Source organism: Lemur catta, chromosome 8, assembly GCF_020740605.2.
Source record: "Lemur catta isolate mLemCat1 chromosome 8, mLemCat1.pri, whole genome shotgun sequence".
Lineage (NCBI taxonomy): Eukaryota > Metazoa > Chordata > Mammalia > Primates > Lemuridae > Lemur > Lemur catta.
The window spans coordinates 54,887,235-54,908,882 of record NC_059135.1 but is presented as its reverse complement, the minus strand read 5'-3'; the positions used below and the strand labels follow the sequence as shown (position 1 = coordinate 54,908,882).

Genomic DNA, 21,648 nt, shown 5'->3' with positions numbered 1-21,648 from the left:
ATGCCCGGCTAATTTTTTCTATATATATTTTTAGTTGTCCATATAATTTCTTTCTATTTTTAGTAGAGACAGGGTCTCACTCTTGCTCAGGCTGGTCTTGAACTCCTGAGCTCAAATGATCCTCCCGCCTTGGCCTCCCAGAGTGCTAAGATTATAGGCATGAGCCACTACGCCCGGCCCAGAATGACCTATTTTTAATGACCTATTTTCCAACTGTGCTTTAGAATGATAACTTATTTTTATTTTTTTATCTGATCTAAAATTGATTTTTTCCAGATAGAATGATAACTTATTTTTAATACATGCTATTTACTGCCTATTATTTTTTAATTGTATAACTAAAAAATTAGTACCCAGTTGTAAGCAGACAACTGCTATTAATGTTATAAGGTGACACTATTTGCTCACTTTTGTTCTCCGCATGTACTACTATTAACTTTCTTCATAATGCATTCATTCTTCTCACCCAAAATAGCCTCTCAGAAGAAAATATGAATATTTATGACATGAGAGTATGTTTCAGCATTATTAGTTGATCCATTCTCCCCAAATATTCCACGATGGAAGTTAAAGAAAAGAAAAGTTATGTTGTAAATTGGTTAAGAAGAAGATGAAGTCAGAAATCTAAGACTGCTCAGTAAATTCAATAAAAGCTAAAAGAAAAAATAGCAGTAAAGAGATTATGGAGGGGACAATTATTAGAAAGAACAAGTAAATACAAAAAATGTAGAAGTCAAACACTGAGAAAGAGGAGAATATGAAGGTTAGAAGGAAAGGTGTGGTACTCTAGAACATTTTACAAGTGTTTATATAATATCTAGACATGTAAGTATACCTCACTTTAGAAAACCAAAGTATTTTTCACAGAAACCAAATGTTTTCAAAGTATCTGGAAAGCTTTAAAATCAACCAACCACCAACCAACCAAAAACAAACTTTCCTTTGAAGCCTTTTCAAAAATGTATTTTTTGAAATAGCCAATTCCTAATTTAACTGCTTTATAATTTCAGATTTTATATAACAGATTTTCATAAAATAAGGCACACATGTAAAATGTCAGCAATAGAAAGAGTAATTTAAAATTTTCTATTATATGTGAAAATAATAACCGTCCAGTCAAAGCTCTAAGTACATACTTAGTATCACTATAATTAAGTAAATACTTAGTATCCCTTTATCACTAAAAGCTAGTTAGAAAATAATTGTTAAATCTTTATATGGAACATCAAGCATATGTCCCTATGAATTCATTTTCAAAATAGCTTAAGTGGGCACACAAATACTTATAGCTCATTCTGTACTAAAAATCCCCCTTCCCTTCTATAGTTCCATTTTTTATAAAATTATTATTATAGTTCTAAAGCTCCATCTGTCATAGAGAATAGACTGAAGTTGCCAACTATATTCTCAAAGAGGAAGAAAAATTGTCAATAGTTACAATAGAACAGAATAGAAGGACTTAAAAAAAAAAAGACCAAAATAAGTCATTTCAGAATTCACTGTTCAAGTAGTTGAGGTTGAAGCTTTCTGCATAGTGGCAAAGACAGACATGGCATAGTAAAGGACACTAATTTAAATTATATATAAAACATTTATAATTTTTCATATTTCCTGTAATGAAATGGTAGGGGTCCCCAGCATGTTAATAACATTTTAAAAACAAATTAATATATAGTGTAATAATAACTGCTACCAGAATGGGTTTCTCTGTTCTACCTCACCCTATCCCATGGAGACGACTTCATAGATACTATCTTCAATTAATTCCCCAACTCAGTTTTAGCTATAATTCAGCCTATTAAAAAATTTTTAACAACGTGACAAGCAGAAAGAAGAATTAAAAATTGGGTCAAAGAGAAAGAATTTTACGTCTGTTGAGTAACTTCATTTTGTGGGGAAAAAAATCTACTTTGTTATTACTACTTCTTTGAAATGGTTTAAATTAAAAGACCTGTAAAAACAATGGACTGATTACAATTTCAGAGTTTACAAATAAGTACAAAGCTACACATTAAAAATTTACTATAATACATAGTAACATTTTTTCTAAATTATATCACTTTATACTATTACTGATGATTAGGCTCTTTTAAATTTTTCCATGTACATATTTTAATCAATACATTTAATCATGCCTCCAACAAATTAATTAACGTTAAGCCAAAGAAATAGGTTTGCTATTTATTTATGATTGTTATTTCAATTTACTATGAAACGGACACAAACAATATGGAATTTTGCATTTCATTTTAAAAATGAAGCTTTTTTTTTTTTTTTTTTTACCAAAGGTAGTACTTAAACAGAGTAATCTAAAGACCCTGGAGGTCTGGCCAGGAATCACTCCTCCACTACAGGGACCTGGTTTATATCAGCATCTAAAGATTTTTAAGTTGCCACAAGATAAAGAAATGTTAGTTTAATATACTCAACATAAAAATGTAACTTACTGCACCTCTATTTTTATCTAAAGTTTTTAATTTGGGATCTCTCTTAAATTTTGGTTTCTTAAGAGACTTGAAACTCTTTACAAACTCTGGTAACAAGTTCAAGTAAAAATCCAGCATATGCTTCACATACCTTTTTGAGATGTCCTAGTCTAAGTTTGAAAATTTCTTCCTGTTCATGATATTCTGCCAAAGTCAACCTGTCAAAAGTGAAATTTTAATTCTACATATTGAGATTAATACTTATTATTTCTTATTAAACAACTAGCAAATATGATAAAATTAATCAAATGGAAATACTAACGTGGACAACTTACAGCCCAAAATAAAATATATAAGCCAAAACTCTTTTAAAATATTCTTCAGAATATATTTAATACTTATAGATGGAAGAATTAACTAATTCCACAACTGTTTAATGAATATCACATATCAAGCAATGTTCCAGAATTTAGATCCTAAGTATCCAGTGAAAAACAAGACAATTTCTCCTTACATTTTAGTTTGAGCACTACCCTATAGGTAAGGAGGTAGAAAAGAAAACATTTAATGAAGAAATAAAACAACTTTAAGTAACAATAAATGTTATGAAGAAAACAAAAAAGGGTGGTGTGGTAATGACTAATTGTATTATGTTAATTCAGACTGGGTTTTAGGGAGATGACCTTGATCTAAACATCAAAGACAACCATGAAGGACCTGGGGGAGTATATTCAAGACATGGATTATAGTAAGTACACAGACCCTAAGATGAAAACAGTGTTGGCATATAAGTAGAAGAGAAAAAAATCTGAGCATCAGAATGTAGTCAAAGAGGCCGCGAGTAGTAGTAGGAGAGGCAAACAGCGGTATATATCATGTATGGATTTGTGGGTCAAGTAAGGAATTTAAATTTTACTCTTAAGAGTAACGGAAAATCACTGTAAAGGGAGTCAGTCCAGTTTGGGCATAGTTTTAAAAAGAGAAAAAAAAAAAAAGGATTCTTCTTCAATGTTAGGGGTGAATAAGCAATATAAATACTAAAACTACAGTCAAAGTACCAAATTCTTATACTTCACATTCTTAATAAATAGATACAAAACTTTAAATCCTGAAAGTGCTGCATGGTTATTTTTATTTTCAAATATTCTTATATAACTTTGAAAAATAACCAGTTTAATATATACAGAACCATAACAAAACTTATACACTTTATTTTAATAACATTTCCTAAGAAAAAATGATTCTGTGTTCTGATAAAAAAAGAAAAAAAAATCACCCCACAACAAAGTAACTTCCACATTATCATACTCCAATTTGAAAGAACTGCTGTTATCTATCACATTCAAGCCCTTGTTTATTAGCTTACTTATGCGTTCTGAGGGTAGCTGCTTAAACTCCTAACTCAGGTGTGATTTATTTATGTTTGGTTCAGGTCCCTAAGCAACATTTAGTATAAATGCTATTTCCCTTTAGCTAGATGCTAATTAAATTTACTAATTCTAAAAACGGGGTATGCAAATGAAATAAAACCCCAAGAAATTCAGTTAATATTCCACTAGATACATCCTAACAGTTAAAAGTTAAACATTTTAAATTAAATCTCTCTACCCAGTCTTAGAGTAACTCAACTACTGCATTTTATTACACTGAATATAGCGATACTTGACAGCTGCAGCAGTTGCTTATAGTATATCTAGAGAATTAAATGTTGCAGTGTGAACAGAGACAAGGGGAGAGAGGGAGAAGCGTTCAGAAAGGTAATATTAACAGAAAATGAGGTTTGGAAACAAAAATTGATAATATCTCAACTAACCCACTTAAGGAAATCTGTATGAAAATTGGCAAAAAGCTTCTAGATATGTATACAGGTTTATGTCACTGGTGGAAATTTACCTGTATAACAATATCATAATCTCCCATTCTTAAGTATGGTTTTAATCTCACTAGTAGGCCACAGGATGGGCTCAGAATTAATTTTTTAAAGATATGTAAATCTTTTTTGTTTTCTATATAGGAACAAAATATAATTCTATACTTTGATTTTGAGTTACAAAATGGCTAAAATTTGGTATTCATAAACCAAAATTAGTACATGACTTGAGTTTTCTGAAATTTGTGTAGTCGTATCCTACCAAGAAGTTTGCCTATCATGCAAAATTGCAAAGCTCCTACACATGCAGATGGCTGGACTTTCTGCAATTTGGGGGAATGATATTTTGTTGTCTTGAGTTGGCAGGCTACTGACTTTTCCAGGAAAGTGAATTCTTACCATTTTACAATCATAGATAACTAAAAGAAATCTGAAGGTAGTTATAAACACTCCCCCCAGAAAATTTTACATATATATCATCTTGGGGTTCACAGACCCCAGTTTAAGAGGTCCTATTCCAGTGTCTTATGTTGACAATTAGAATGCAAACCCCTAAATTGGCAAAAGAGCCATTTCTTACATTTCTCTGCATCTTTCCATTAGGCATTACCCGACATATAGTAGCTTTTTAGATATCTGTTGTCTATTTGCTTTAATGAAAAATGTTCTCAAAGAAATCGATATATTTAAAAAATTGGGGACAATCTTCTTTAAAGAAATAGGATTTTATTGCATAGAATGAAAAGAGCTAAGCTAGGAAAATGTTAACATTAATGGTTTTTAATTACCAATTATTTTCATTTGTTTTTAGATGCTTAAAAAAAAATCCACCCTCTCAAGCAAGTCAGTTGATTAAGTTACTTAGCAAATCTTTTATTCACAGATAATGCAAAGATATAACTGATCTCTTTCTAAATGAATCATATCTGATATCAGACTAAATTATTAATATTTTATTATGTGCACACATACATCATGTATATTTATTTAGGAGCACGCTAAAGCTCCTAAATAAAGTTGTTCAGTAGGTTTCTATAAATTAACTTTTATCTAAAAAGTCAACAAGTTTAAACTCTAAACATAAGATTTAATTCCTAACAATCTTCCATAATAAGTTTGAGTGAATGAGAATTTTATTTTTAATTTAAAAAGTGTTTTACAATAGTTTACTAGAAATGTGGTATGACAGTATTAGAAATAGCTAGTAGAAATAACAGAAAACAGGGGATACTAATTTTAAACAAATTTGACATTCAGTGTTTTAAAGACATTCTGTTTAAAAGCATGAAGACTCAACATTAAGGAATACAAACTACAGTAAACAGACTATTAGAGGCACTTACAGTCTATTTATTTATTATAATATAACAAACCTTGAACATTTAACCATGAGCCATGCATTGAAGATCAGATTTTTTAAATGGGGGTGGGGAGTATAGAGGGGATGAGACTAGTCTGCCTTTTAAAATAGTTACCCTCTACTATTATGCTCTGAAAATAGCCTTTAAAAAGAGTTTTCTGCTTGAAAAATAGTTAAGTAGTTCTTCAACAAATTAAACATAGAATTACTAGATGACCCTGAAATACCACTGCTAGGTATACACCCAGAAGAAATGAAAACATATATCCCCACAGAAACTTCTACACAACTAGGAATAGAAGGGAACTTCCTCAAAAGTATAAATGGCATTTATAAAAAACAGACCAACTTTGGGTTGTAACAGTGTCCAACCCCCCACCCTCTGAAAAAACCGGAACAACTAACATCATATTTAATGGTGAAAGACTGAAAGATTTCCCCCTAAGATCAGGAACAAGGTAATGATGCCCACTTTTGCCACTGTTATTCAATACTCTACTGGAACTCCTACCAGAGCAGTTTGATAAAAAAGGGAAATAAAATGTATCCAAATTGTTAAGGAAGGAGTAAAACTATCTGTATTCACAGATGACGTGACTGTATTGGTAAATAATCCCCAAAAGTGTACAAGAAAAAAACCCACTATAGCTAATAAATAAATTCAGCAAGGCTGCAGGGTATGAGATCAATATACAAAAATCAGTTGTGTTTCTATACACAAGCAATGAACAACCTGAAAAGGATATTAAGGAAGCAATTACATTTACAATACCATCCAAAAGAATAAAATACCTAGGACTAAATTTAACCTAGAAGGTGACAGACTTGTATACTAAAAACCACAAAAGATTGCTAAAGAAATTTAAAAAGAGCTAACTAAATGAAATGACAACGTATGTTCATGGATTCAAAGACTTAACATTACGAGTACAGTACTGGCCGGGTGCAGTCGGTCACACCTGTAATCCTAGCACTCTGGGAGGTCAAGAAGGGTAGATCATTTGAGCTCAGGAGTTTGCGACCAGCCTAAGCAAGAGCAAAGCCCCGTCTCTACTAAAAATACAAAGAAATTATATGGACAACTAAAAATACAGAGCGAAAAAAATCAGCCGGGCATGGTGAAGCATGCCTGTTGTCCCAGCTACTCGGGAGGCTGAGGCAGAAGGATTGCTTGAGCCCAGGAGTTTGAGGTTGCTGTGAGCTAGGCTGACGCCAGGGCACTCTAGTCTGGGCAACAGAGTGAGACTCTGTCTCAAAAAAAAAAAAAAAAGAGTACAGTACTTTCCAAAGGGATCTACAAATTCAATGCAACCCCTATCAAAACTCCAATGGCTCTTTTTGCTGAAATGGAAAAGCTAATGCTCAAATTCATAAGGAAGGATTTACGAGGGGCCCAAAACAGATGAAATAGTGTTGAAAAATGCAAAAACAAAGTTAGAGGACTCACACTCCCAATTTCAAAATTTACTGCAATAATCAAAACAGTGTGGTACTGCCATAAGAGTAGACATACAGACCAATGAATAAATTTGAATTCAGAAATAAACCCAAAAATCTATGGCCAGTTTATTTTTAACAAGGGTACCAAGACCATTCAAAGAATGGGAAAGAACAGTCTTTTCAGCAAATGGTGCTGAAACAACCAGAGAACCACATGCAAAAGAATGAATTTAGACCCACCACCTCCTTCCCATGTACAAAAATTAACTGAAAATTATCTAAAACTATTAGAAGACAACATAGGGATAAATCTTCATGACATGAATTTGGCAAAGGATTCTTACAGTTGTACACCAAAAGCATGAGCAACAACAAAAATCAGTAAAATAAACAATAAAAATTTAAAACTTTTGTACATCAAAGGACATTCTCAAGAAAGTAAAAGACAGAATGGGAGAAAATATCTGCATATCATATATCTGATAAGGGTTTAGTATTCAGAATATATAGAGAACTCTTACAACAAAAAGATAAATAGTCCAATTAAAAAATGAGCAAAAGACTTGAATAGACATTTCTCCAAAGAAGATATAAAAAGGCCAATAAGCACATTAAAAGATGTTCAACCTTATTAAGTCATTAGGTAAATACAAATCAAAACCACAATGAACTATTACTTTATACCCACTAGGATGGTTATGATTTTTAAAAAGGGAAAGTAAAATATTGCCAAGGATGTAGAAAACTAGGTACTCGTATTCATTGCTGGTGGGAATGTAAAATGGTGCAAATGTGGAAAACAGTTAAGTAGTTCTTCAATAAGTTAAACATAAAATTATCATACAACCCTGAAGTAGCACTCCTAGGTATATACCCCAAAGAAATGAAAACGTATGTCCACACAGAAACTTATACACAAATGTTTGTGGCAGTATTATTAATAACCAAAGAGTAGAAACAACCTAAATGTCCATCAACAAATGAATGGATAAAGGAATTGTGCATAAACACACAATGAAATATTATTCGGTTATAAAAGGAATGAAGTACTGACACATACCACAACTTAGATGCACTGTGAAAACTTATGCTAAGCAAAAGCCAGACACAAAAAGTCACATAAGGTATGATTCTTTTTATATGAAATATCCAGAAGAGGCAAATACACACAGAGAGAAAGCAGGTTATTTGCTACCAGAGGGTGAGGAGAGGGAGAGATGACAGTATTTATGAGTACAGGGTGTTCTTCTGGCTTAAGGAAAAAGTTTTCAAACTAGAGAAGTGGTGGTTGTTTAACACTGTGAATGCACTAAATGCCACTGAACTGTACATTTTAAAATGGTTAATTGTATGTTAAGGGAATTTAACTTCAATTTTTAAAAAAACATATCACTGGGAAAAAGAAATAGGGGTATGTGGGAGGGATGAAACTAGTCTGTCTTTGAAAAGCCCAAACGTTCACAAAATAATAGAAACTCAATTGAGAATTAATGACTTATACCAAGTACTACTGTGTTATGCAGAATAATGGCTGCCCAAAGATGTCTATGTCCTAATCCCCAAGACATGTGTATATGTTAGTTTATACAGAAAAGGAGAATTAAGGTAGCAAATGGAATTAAGGTCGTTAATCAGCTGACCTTAAAATAGGAAGTTATTCTGAATTACCCATGTGGGCCTAATATAATTACAAGGATCCTTAAATGTAGAAGAAAACAGCAGAAGTATCAGAATCAGAGTTCTATGACATGTCAAAGACTTGACAGGCCACTGCTGGCTATGAAGATGGAAGGGGATCATGAACCAAAAAATGTGGGCAGCTTGTAGAAGTCTGACAAAGCAAGGAAATGATTTCTTCTCAAGCGCGTCTAGATGGCAAACAGCCCTGCTGTCACACCTTGATGTTAGCCCAACTGAGACCCACTTCAGATTTGTGATCTCTGAAACTATAAGGTAATAAATGTGTGTTGTTTTAAGCCATTAAGTTTGTGGTAATTTGTTACAGCACCAACAGGAACCCACTACAGATCTTGGTACCTGAAAGTAGGATGCTCCTGTAACAAATATCTAAAACCTGGAAGCGGCTTTGGAATTGGACAGGGACAGAGGCTAGAAAAAATTTAAGAAACTTAATTTTTAAAAATCTTATATTGCCTTGAACAGATTGTTAGCAGAAATATGGGTGTTAACAACCCTGCTAGTAAGGACTGAGGAGTTCCAGGATCACAGTGGAGAAAACATTTAACACATTGAATACTTAAATTGTCATGAAGAAACTGTTGGTAGGAACACAGATATTAGGCACGCTATTAGAGAAGGCTCAGAGGAACTAAGGAGCATGTTATTGGAAACTGGAAGAAAGGGGATCCTTGTTGTTACGGCAAAAAGCTTAACAAGATTTTATCCTCCAGTTATGTGGAAAGCCAAACTTATAAGCAATGAGTTTGGATATTTAGCTTAGGAGATTTCCAAGCAAAATGCTGAAGGTGTAGCCTGGTTTCTTCTTGATGATTATAGTAAAACATGAGAGAAAGAGATAAGCAAGAAACTAATAAACAAAAAGAAACCAGGACTTAATGGTTTAAGAAACTCTCATCCTATTCAGAGTGCAGAACATGCCAAAATTGAGATTTAATATCAGGAAAGCTGCTCTTTAAAAAAAAAAAGTGTGTGTGTGTGTGTGTGTGTGTGTGTGTGTGTGTGTGTGTGTGTGTGTCTGTGTGGATAACCTTTTGATAATACCACAAGAAAATTAAAATGTCAGAGTATTCAGTCAAATAAAAAGTCTTTGAAGAGATGAAGCATGTGACTCAGTTCCCTCCAACCTTCTCAGCAGAAAATATCAATGGGGTTATCTAGGAAAGAACTGTGGAGTACCCTCTTGTTTAATGGAGAGATTCCATGTGTCATACACAGGAGACCCACAAGATTCCTTGATAATTTTATACCAGCAGAAACAGTGACAGCTTGAACTTAAAAAGGACAGAGAGTATAAAAGGAATGAAGGCTGCAGACTCCCAAAATTCTACAGGCAAAAAACAAGTTGATAAAGTTATTCAGCACAAAAACATGCTAAACTTCATGAAAAAGAAAGGATGACCCAAAGGACAGAACTTTGAGCCGAAAAGGCAGAGGCACAAGTCATGGAAAATGATTCTCAAACTTTGAAACCAAATGGAATTTGTCTGGATGAATTTTGAAATTCCCTGGGATCAGTGATTCCTTCCCTTACTTTCTATTTTGAACAGGAATGTCTATAACTGTTATCCCATGCCTGTCCCAGCACTGTATTTTGGGAAGAGGTAACGTGCTTCTTGAGTTTCATAGATAAAGAATTGTGTCTCAGTGCGGAATATACCTGAGCCTCACCCATACCTGATTTATTTGATGAGATTTGGAACTTTTGAGCTGATGAGATTTAGGACTTTGAGTTGATACTGTAATGGGTTCAGACTTTTGGGGATGGTGAGACAGGGTAAATGTATTTCGCATGTGGGAAGAATGTGAATCTTTGGGAGTCAGTGAGCAGACTTATAAATTTTATTTGCAGGAAACTGGGAAAAGGCACAGAAGAGGTAATATTGGAACTTGGTTAAAGAGGAGCAGAAGGAAGCCAGGAAGAAACATAAGGGAGCATGGTGACCCAACAGTATACCATGAGATACTCAAACAAAAAGAAAAATGAATGTATACTGTAGGGTAACGAAATTGTCTTTTACTGCTTATTTTTGCTAAGAGTTTTAATCACAGATCAATGTTGAATTTGATTTAATGTTTTCTATTTTGGCATCTATTAAGATGATCATATGATTTTTTTGTTTATGTGTTAAATTACATTGATTTTTCTAATTTTATTATTTATTAATTTTTGAGATAAGGTCTTACTCTGTTGCCTGGGCTAGAGTGCAGTGGTGCAATCATAGCGCACTGCAACCTCAAACTGCCGGGCTCAAGCGATCCTCCTGCCACAGCCTCCCAAGTAGCTGGGACTATAGGCACGTACCATCATGCCTGGCTAATTTTCCTCTTTTTTTGCAGAGATGAGGTTTTGCTATGTTGTTCAGGCTGGTCTCAAACTTCTGGTCTCAGCAATCCTGCCTCAACCTCCCCAAGTGCTAGATGGCAGGTGTGAGCTACTATGCCTGGCCTGATTTTTCCAATCTTAAACCAACCTTGCATATCCAAAATAAACCTGAAACTTGATAAACTATCATTTTTATATATTATATGTTGTATTTATGTTACTACTATTTTTTATTTAAGATTTGTTCGTTTACTTTCATGAGTGTGATTTGCTTGCAACTTTCGTTTTTGTACAGTCATTGTTAAGTTTTGGCATCAACATTAGGCTGGCCTCATAAAATAAGCTGTAAGTATTTCTGCCTTTTCTGTTCTTCAGCAAAGTTTATAAAAGATTGGCACTATTTCTTCCTTAAATGGCTGATGGAATTCTTAGATGAAGTCATGTGGATCTGCAGTTTTCTTTGATCAAATGTTTAAATTACAGATTTAATTTTTTTCCCCTAAATTCTGGGGTGACCTAGAATACAGATCCGATGTCTTTCATAGTTACAGAACTATTTGAATTTTGTTTCTTCTCGTGTCAGTTTGGTTCAGCTGTATTCTTCTAGAAATACCTACAGACTCAGTATTAATATTCCTTTTTTCATTTCTGGTAATGGTTGTGTCTTTTTATAACATCAGTTTTATCAATTTTATTAGGTTTTATCTGCCCCCAAACTTTTAAACTCATTTTTTTAATTGGTTGATTCTCTTGTGTTATATGTATATTTCCTATATTATTCATTTCTGCTCTTATCTTTTCCCCTTCCTTCTTTAGTTAATTCTGTTGCTCCCCTTCTAACTTCTTAAAATAGATGCTTAGTTTATAACATTTTAATTTTTCTTCTTTTTCTACATATGTAACTAAGGCTATAAATTTCCCTCTCGATGCCATTTTAGATACAGCTTACAAATTTTGCTATGTACCACTTTCAATATCACTCATTTCAAAATATTTTCTCATTTCCATTGAGACTTTTCCACTATTTCTAGCTAATTCCACTCTGGTCAAAGAACATATGCTGTATGATTCTACTCATCATCTCCCAGGAGTTCCACCAAACATTTAAAGAACAGTATCACTCCAATATAAACTTTTTCAATCCTGTGAAATTTATTGAGACTTGCTTTATAATCAATTTTTTATAGTCAATATTTTAATAAGTCCATGCTTTCAAAAAGAACATGTATTCTGCAAGTGTTGGGGGATGTTCTATTAATATATACATCCATTAGGTTAAGTTTGTTGATCTCATTAATCTACTTTATTTTATTTTTACCTACATGCTCTATTTCTTTTTTTTTGAGACAGAGTCTTGCTTTGTTGCCCAGGCTAGAGTGAGTGCCGTGGCGTCAGCCTAGCTCACAGCAACCTCAAACTCCTGGGCTTAAGCGATTCTACTGCCTCAGCCTTTCGAGTAGCTGGGACTACAGGCATGTGCCACCATACCCGGCTAGTTTTTTCTATATATATTTTAGTTGGCCAGATAATTTCTTTCTATTTTTAGTAGAGACGGGCTCTCGCTCTTGCTCAGGCTGGTCTCGAACTCCTGACCTTGAGCGATCCACCTGCCTCGGCCTCCCAGAGTGCTAGGATCACAGGCGTGAGCCACTGTGCTCGGCCTACATGCTCTATTTCTAAACAATGTGTTTAAACCTCCCATTCTGATTTGTGGATCTTATACATCTCCTTATTAACAATTTATCTTGAGGACATGTTATTACATTTATATGAATTTGGAATTGTTATACCTTCCTGGTAATTTGAACTTTCTATAACTATGAAACAACCATTTTATTTCTAATAATTTTTTTTTTTTTAGCCTTGAATTTTACTATGTCTGATTTAATCCAGTTTTCTTTTGGTTGGTGTTTGCCTGGAATATCTTTTTATTTTTTTATTTCAATATATCTTTTTTCCCTCTGGGTACTTTTAAGAATTTTTTTCTCTTTGCCTTGATTTTCTGAAATTTCATTATCACATGTCTAGGTGAGTTTTTTCCTTTTTTTTCATTCCTCTTGAAATTTGCTGGCCACCTTCATGAACCTGTAGACTGATCTTGTTCATCCATTTTGAAATACTCTCAGTTAGCTAATCTTCAAGTATTGCCTGGGCTCCATTTAGTACTGTGTTTTCTAAAGACTGTCAGCTGCCTTGTCAATAGTAATAATGTAAGTCCAAAGATAGTAAAATAGTATCTTCAAATAACCACCAACCTAAAATTCTAAAACCAGTAAAGCTGACCCAAGAATGAAGGCAAAATAAAGTTATTTTCAGACAAACAAAATCTGAGACATCACTACCAACAGAACACACTAAAGGGTATTTTTAAGTAGAAGAATCTTGCCAGACATAAGATGTAAAATCAGAAGTACAGAAATAAGTGAAAAGCAAAAAACCAATAAATACATGGATAAAGTCTATATAAACACTGACTATATAAGACAGTAATGATGTACTGTAGGTATATGTGTATATATGTGTGTGTCTGTGTATATAAACACACTCATACTGCTAATAGAGATAAAGAATGAAATAAAAACTGATCAGTCTAATGAAAGGTAAGAAAAAAGAGAAAAAAGGATAGTGACTAGGAAGAATAAACAGAAAGCATAAAGACAGACCAGATTTAAGCCCCAATAAATGATTACATGAATTGAAAATGGAAAAAATGCTCCAATGAAAGAAAGATTTTTCATAACAGATTTTTAAATAATCAATTATACATTTGTCAAAACCCACACAATGTTCATCAAGAGTGAACCCTAATGTAAACTATAGACTTTGGATGAGAATGAGATGTCAATGCAGGTTCATTCACTGTAACAAATGTACCACTCTGGTGTAGAATGTTGGTAGTAGGAAAGAATGTGTGTGTGGAGCCAGAGGGTATATATGAACTCTCTGGATTTTCTGCTCAATTCTGCTCTAAAAAATAAAGTTTATTAACTTAAAAAAGAACCAATTATATACTATATACAAGAGATAAGTAATCTACTATTGACACTAAATAAAATATATTCTTGAATTAAAATTAAAGCTATAATAAAAAACAATTGCCTCTAAAACTTTAATAATATGAAATGTCAGGTAAAATATTACTGTTTACTTTGTAGTCACCCTCTGTGAAACATGAAACATTTAAGTCTAATACAGATGAGCAAAACTTAATTTGATTCATTTGGAATGGGTTATTGCAAAAATAAAAAAAGAAAAAAGAAAAAAACTGAATTCGAAATTTATTTTAATGAAGTAAAAATCTTGATAAAAATGTATTAATAATAGAAAATCAATGCAAGGATCTTTAGACTTTATCCAGAAATAATATGAGCTATCCAAACTACTTCCTCTGAATAAAAAAATCTTTGTAACTAAAGTTAGAAACTACTACCTAAAGAACTGACTGACTCTTGGTAGTAGTTAAAAATAAATTAAGAGCCAGCAACCATGCAAGTATGTCATTAACTGAGTGGATGGTGATGCTGTGACTGAAGAGACAGAAGATACTATGACAATACCTCAAAGTGATAATTAACTTCTATCCTTTAGTCGTTAAGGAAAAGCTTTCAGGAGGCAATATTTACTGCAGGACTTAAAAGATGAACAGAAGTTAATATAATGGAGAGTCTGAAAATTGGCAGTGAGAGGGAGGTACTAGTCAATGGCAAAGAAGAAGCTAGACAGGTCAGAAGGAGCCAGATCAAAAGTACTTTATAAGCCATATTAAAACTTTTGGATTATATCATTCAAGTAATGGAGAGCTCTGTTAGGGATATAAAGAGAATGAAAGGACCATATTTTTATTTCAGAAAAATGAGTCTGACTGCAACATGAAAATGTATTGCAGGACAAGACAAAAGTTGGATGGGGGGAAGAGTAAAAAAGTAACCCAATAAAGAGACAACAATAGGCCAATGCCACGCCTCACACCTGTAATCCTAGCACTCTGGGAGGCTGAGGTGGGAAGATCACTTGAACTCAGGAGTTCGAGACCAGCCTGAGCAAGAATGAGACCCCATCTATAGTAAAAACAGAAAAATTAGCCGGACATTGTGGCGTGCACCTATAGTCCCAGCTACTTGTGAGGCTGAGGCAGGAGGACCACTTGAGCCCAGGAGTTGGAGGATGCAGTGAGCTACGATGACGCCACTGCACTCTACCCAGGGCAACAGAGTGAGACTCTGTCTGCAAAAAACAAACAAACAAACAAATAAAAAAAAGCAGTAACTTGAGTTAGACTGGTGCCATGGTGTCGGTGGGAACTTTATCATAAAGGATAAATGGACAGATTTGATATCTTAGAAGGACTGGTTATCTATAGAGGTAGAATTAGAGTTAACACACACTTTAATACAACCAATCATCTACCCACCCATTTGCTCTTTTGCTTGTTTTTTCTTAAGCAACAAATTTACTAATTTACGAAAAGTACAGTTTTTTTTTTTAAATAACTGTAGCCAAATGGTTTAACTGTAACTTACAATTAAATTTCTTACAAGCGCAAGAAAATTAGGAAAGGCTTGAAGAAGGAAGTAGATTTTGAGATGGACTTTTGAAAGATAAAATTATCACAACCTATTCACTAATGGATTAAGAAAGATCAATGAAATCTGTACCTAAAATGTTTTTTTTTTTTTTAGATAGAGTCTCGCTTTGTTGCCCAGGCTAAAGTGAGTGCCGTGGCATCAGCCTAGCTCACAGCAACCTCAGACTCCTCGGCTTAAGCGATCCTACTGTCTCAGCCTCCCAAGTAGCTGGGACTACAGGCATGCGCCACTATGCCCGGCTAATTTTTTCCTATATAGATTTTTAGTTGGCCATATAATTTCTTTCTATTTTTTTTAGTAGAGACGGGGTCTCGCTCTTGCTGAGGCTGGTCTCGAACTCCTGACCACGAGCAATCCCCCCGCCTCGGCCTCCCAGAGTGCTAGGATTACAGGCGTGAGCCACCACGCCCAGCCTGCACCTAAAATGTTAAGGGTGACAACTAGAATCCTTGCATGTGAAAAGATGGTAGTATTACTCACTAATAGAGAGAACATAGGAAAGGGGTAAGGTATGTGTGTATAAAGAGAGACTGAAGCAGGAAAGATAACAGTAAATACAGGGTGTTTTGTTTGTTAGTTTGTTTTTAAGTAATACAGTTTTGAACAGGCTGCATTAGAGGTTCCTGTGAGGCATTTAAGTACTGATATCAACTAGGCAGGGATATGACATTCAAGACTGAGACGGAAGTATCTGATACTGAAGAGTGAAAAGTGGGCTGGAGATAGTAGTTTGGATGTCAGCAGGATATATATGGTAACTGAAACTCTGAGAGTAGATAATATCAAGGAGAATATGTAGAGTGTGAAGTAAGATGCCCTAGGACATATTCCTAGAAATTACCCACATTTTACAGATTGGGAAGTAAATGATATCCATAGAGGAGATAAAGAAGATGCTGCCTGATACTAAGTCATGGAAGCTTTTTAGAAAAACATAAGTCAACAATATTTAATGCAGCCAATTAAGTTTAAGACTCAAATGTTATTGCATTTAGCATCAAGAAGATGGTTAATCTTAAAACGAACAATTTCAGTTAAGAAAGGGGAGATTAGAAGGTGAAGCAAAGAGATTGCAAGCACAGCAACTCTTTCAAGAAACCTAGTTATGAAGAGGATAGAGAGAATACAGAAACTACAGGGATTTGTAATTGAGGGAGTTTTTCTTTGTTTTTGCTTACATGTATTTTCTGAAAGGAAGGAACCAGTAGAGAGCAAAGGAAGTATCAACAGGAGAGGTCCCTGATGTAGCAGGGGATGGAATTCAAAGCACAAATTAAAGACTATCTTTCAACAGAGGAGAAAAGAATACATCTATATATTAGAGGGTATATATTTTCTGTTCACGTAAATTTATATTAGTTTTTATAGAACAGAAAAATTATATAAGTTTGGATGCACCTATACATTGAAATTTTAACAATGGTGCTCTCTGTGGGATGGGATCATGGTCTATATTATTTTATTACTCTTTTCCAAATTTTCTACAATAAGCATGTAACTTTTTTTTAATGTCCCTATCCTCTGAATTATAAAGAATAATTAACACAGAAAATTTAAGAAACAATGAAAAACAGAAAGGGAAAAAGAATACCCATAAACCTACCAACGAATTGCTTTTGTAGGTTGAGAAAATTTATAACTGGCAGTTACAATATCCTTAAATTAACATTTTCTCAGAAAAAGGAACACTAATGGGAACAATGAATTGGAATGATCCAAAACTTTAACTGACTCTTTAACTGATTCAGACATGGAAGAAAAGTGGATTCCAGTCTCCTCTTAGCTACTTAAGTCTCTGTTTTAAAAGAGAATTGCCATGTCTCTGCATAAAAAGGTAAAATTCAAATATATGTGGCTTATTAATTTAGAGCTAAATTTCCAATACTGCCCTCCCTCCTGGCTGTAACTACTTTTTGCTATTTAAGTATTAATTTAATTATACATAAAATCCATATTAACATTCATGCTCACTGGCAACAATTTTTAGAAAGGAAAATTTAAATGGAGGCTTACAGTTGTGGTAAATTTGGTCTAACAAAGGGATCATTTTCTGCTCCATTGACTGCTTTGCATTTCCTTTGTTTTGGTTCAGAATTGGTAGAGGGTGCCTGAGAATTATTAGCTGTAGGAGGTTTGCGTTTGGCTAGAAGTTTCCTTTGCCTTTCAATATCTTCCCTTTGCTGATTCACCCATTCTTGCTGCCTGTATAAAAATAAATGAAAACATATTAACCTTCCATTCATTTTCACAGTTAAAACAGGAAAAAAATTCATTAATAAACACAAAAAAATCACATAATATATACTTGTAATCTTTTGGTCCCACTCTTGTGAACCAATTTGTACTTCTCCTTCAGGTCTCATTTGAAACAATCATTTTTAAGTGAAGTGCTCCCTAAATCTCTGGACTAGGAAAGATGTGTTGGCATACATAATCTCACAGTACCTTGTTATCTCCCCACCTCTTTTCTAACAACTGTCATTCCTGTAGATACTTAATCAGACTATGTGTAGTTACATCATTCCCTAAGAACAGAAACCATATCTATTTTATCCTATTGTATCCTTAGTATCTAGCACAGTGATGATCATACTAGGTATTCAATAAATAGTTGCTGAATGAAATAAAAGAATGAGCTTAAAAAAAAAAAGAACTAACAAAAGTATGGGGTATATTTTATACATGTATCTCATCACTTAGTATTTGCAGACAAGTTTACAAAAGGCAAATAAAAATTTAATATGAAAAGTGTTATTTTCTAAATCTACCTCTGTTAAAAAGAAATTTTGGGAATGAGCAGTTGATATTTTGAAATGAAACCAAAATTGATCTTAATATAAGAAATGTATGGAGGAAAAAAGAATTCTGATAATTTAAGGAAACAAAAAACAGCAAGAAAAATTTGCTCAGCTTTCAAAAATGGGCAATTAAAGTAAAACTATTAATGCTTCCAATTCAAGAAACTAAAACAATTTTTCAAATAGTTCACTTACTCTAAAAATTAATAGATATCATGTCTATTATTAAAATTTAGGTTGAAGATTTTAGCAGTTTGACCAGAGCATTAAGTAGGTAACAGTCAAGCTTTTTAAAACTAACCCATTGTTACAACACCTTAAGCTTGCTCTAATAACCATGTTCCCTTCTAGGTCACCTCACCATGCCAAGAAAAAATTTTAAAATCCTATATGGTTATATTTAGATTTAGAACAAGTCAAATGTTTCATTCTTTGAACTCCCCCACTCCCTTCAAACCAGAACTACAAAGCTCCTACTCTACTGATAAAGAACTGGCTTATATACATTCCTTTCCCTATGGTTCTAGTGAGGGAGTAGCAGAATAATAAGAGTGACAAAAATCAAGAACCATCTACATAGAAGGGCAAAAGAGTAGAGAAAAATCCCAAGAATAGCACAGTGAGAGCAAGACTTTAATCTAGTTTTCATTTGGAAGTGGGAATAAATAATTTTAATTATTAAAAAAGTAAATTTCAAGACTATTTTAGAGCACAATCAAGATGCTATAATAAACAGCAATTACAGTAATGATTAGAATCCTAATGGAAAGTAAAGAATTACTGGAATAGATATGTAGCTAATACCTGATTATTCGGGAATGACCATAGAGTTGAGATTATTAATATTATTTACTTTTACTTATTCATTTCTCTTCTCGTCCTCTAACCACTTTGGGTTATATCACTGATTATAAAATACATATATGTAACAACACACAGCATAGTCTTCTCCTGTTCTCCACTTTTCGGTCCATATTTTAGCTTAAGCTGTAATCACCTTTCATCTGGATACCTCCATTTAGCTGTCGATAATTTATCCTCTTTCTAATATTATTTCCACATTACCAGCATGATTATTCTACAACTTGATTCTGATTATATATACTATATACAAACCTTTAACAGTCCACTTTATTCACGGCATTAAAACCCGAACTCCATATTAGCACAAGGACACTGTCCTTCATTATGGTATACCTAACACTCAGCATAGCTATGCTGAACAACAGCTGAATAAATCTGCTGAGAGAGAGAGAAGGCAGTTCTGCATCAAGTCCTGGGAACTAGTGTTTGAACAGCAATGGTGATGTGATACCATGTGAAATAAGGCTTTGCTTCCACTTCAAATAACTGAAGTGACTCTGAGAAAGCTGATGTAGATGCTGGCACTCCTCCTGATTTTCGGGTTTTTACAAATTTCCCAGCAAAAAAAAGAGAGCAGCATAGGTCCTGGCTTCTTAACACACAAACAGCTAGCCAACCTTTACCTACTACCATTTGAACTCAAGCAAATATGGTAACAATGATTTCTTTTTTTAAAAGTTTACTACAGAAATTCTAAAGCCACATATTCAGTTCAACTGATTTCTGATTTACCGTATCTGAGGCAAAAGAGAAGTTATTTTCCTTATGAATAGAGAGTAGACAAGTGCTGAATGTTAACATTAAGGATTGGGGAATAGGGAAAAAACTAAGTAGAAAAAACCCAGGAGAGAGAGAGAGAAAGAGAGAGAGAGAAAGAGAGAGAGACAGACACACACACACACCCCTTCCAATGAAAATTAAATTTTTAACAATTCTCCTCCCAAAATATCATCTATAAGGCTAGAGGTTCAGTTTATATTTTGGAAAGTTTGATTTGGAATAATACATTATCGTACATAGATGAATGCTAATTAATCAAGAAGTCTGCTAAAGCTAAAATTGTAATACCTCTATTTCATATTCCTTTCAAATGTACTAAATTCTATGATTTCAAATAATAGTGAGGAGATGTAGAATATAATCCCAAATCTATAATCTTTTAAAATAATGAGAACCCAAATGAATACTAAATTTTTTTAAACGTAAGAATGACTAACTTCACAAGATTCTGAAATGCAAAACCATCTGTCCACTGTTCAGTAAACGAAGCGCCATGTCTAACTGTTGTAAAGTGCCCAAGACGTAATCTATCTTGCATACTCTTCTCTCTGCTTGATAGTTTTTCTTGTGTACTCTGAAAAAAGAAGGAAAAGAATCATCAATTTTATTCATTTAAATTTTAAAAACATACAAGGAGAAAGGAGCTAGTAAAGGGGAATGGAAAACTTACTAAACTTTTAACTTACCTTTTCAATAAGAAGTTTCTTGCTCATTGATATACATTTATTTAATCGTTCTTTGTATTTTTCAAGTAATTTTTGTTGTTCATCTATTTGCCGTCTGAGATCACAGTTAGCCTACAACATAAGTAGAAAATGCAGAAAGTCTAGAATTTGTATATATGAAAAGCTTAGAAATATTTTAATGTTTTGATAAATAATATACAGATAGGATTAATAATATCAAATATTTAAGTATGATACTAAAAAAGCCTACTTACCATGAGATAATACTGTTAAATGTTACTTAACTGTGTAGTGGAAAGTACATGGAATTTGTATCCATGTTCCATACATTCCAATCCATACTCTAAAGTATGTAACTTTGGCTAAGTTAAGTAAGTAATCTGAACCTAAATTCAATTTTCTTATTTCTAAATAGGGGCAACACTATCGGCCTTAGTTAAAAATAACTGAAATGTGGTATATAAAGTGTCTAACACTTAAAAACAAAGATGAATTTTCTCCTATCTCTTAAAACTAACAGAACATTTTCACCAATAAACTTGTGGATGAGCCTGTAAGTTGCCCAGCTAATAACTATCCCCATCATTCTTCCTAGGCAACAGGATATCAATTCTGTTCACTGTGCTCAGCGAAGAGGTCTCTCTCTAACCTCAGAATTAGTCTAGTATAGTGGCAAGAGAATAACCTGGAGGGCTTGGTAGAACTCAGATTGCTAGGGCCCATCCTCAGAGTTTCCAAGTCAGTATATGTCTGAGGAAAGGCCTGAAAATTTCCATTTCTAACAAGTTCTCCAGTAATACTGATGTTTCTGCTC

General features: G+C 33.6%; 1 protein-coding gene across 3 annotated transcripts in view; it reads right to left on the bottom strand.

Moving 5' to 3' along the window:
* TLK1 (tousled like kinase 1) overlaps positions 1 to 21,648 on the bottom strand; it is a 141,009-nt gene that overhangs the window by 31,856 nt on the left and 87,505 nt on the right. For all 3 annotated transcript variants that reach the window (XM_045558713.1, XM_045558715.1, XM_045558714.1), the window contains 4 exons: positions 20,835 to 20,945; positions 20,586 to 20,722; positions 17,720 to 17,908; positions 2,578 to 2,644 (listed from right to left, as the gene is read on the bottom strand). In XM_045558713.1, the coding sequence (XP_045414669.1) occupies positions 2,578 to 2,644; positions 17,720 to 17,908; positions 20,586 to 20,722; positions 20,835 to 20,945 (504 nt within the window). The remainder of the gene's footprint in view (positions 1 to 2,577; positions 2,645 to 17,719; positions 17,909 to 20,585; positions 20,723 to 20,834; positions 20,946 to 21,648) is intronic.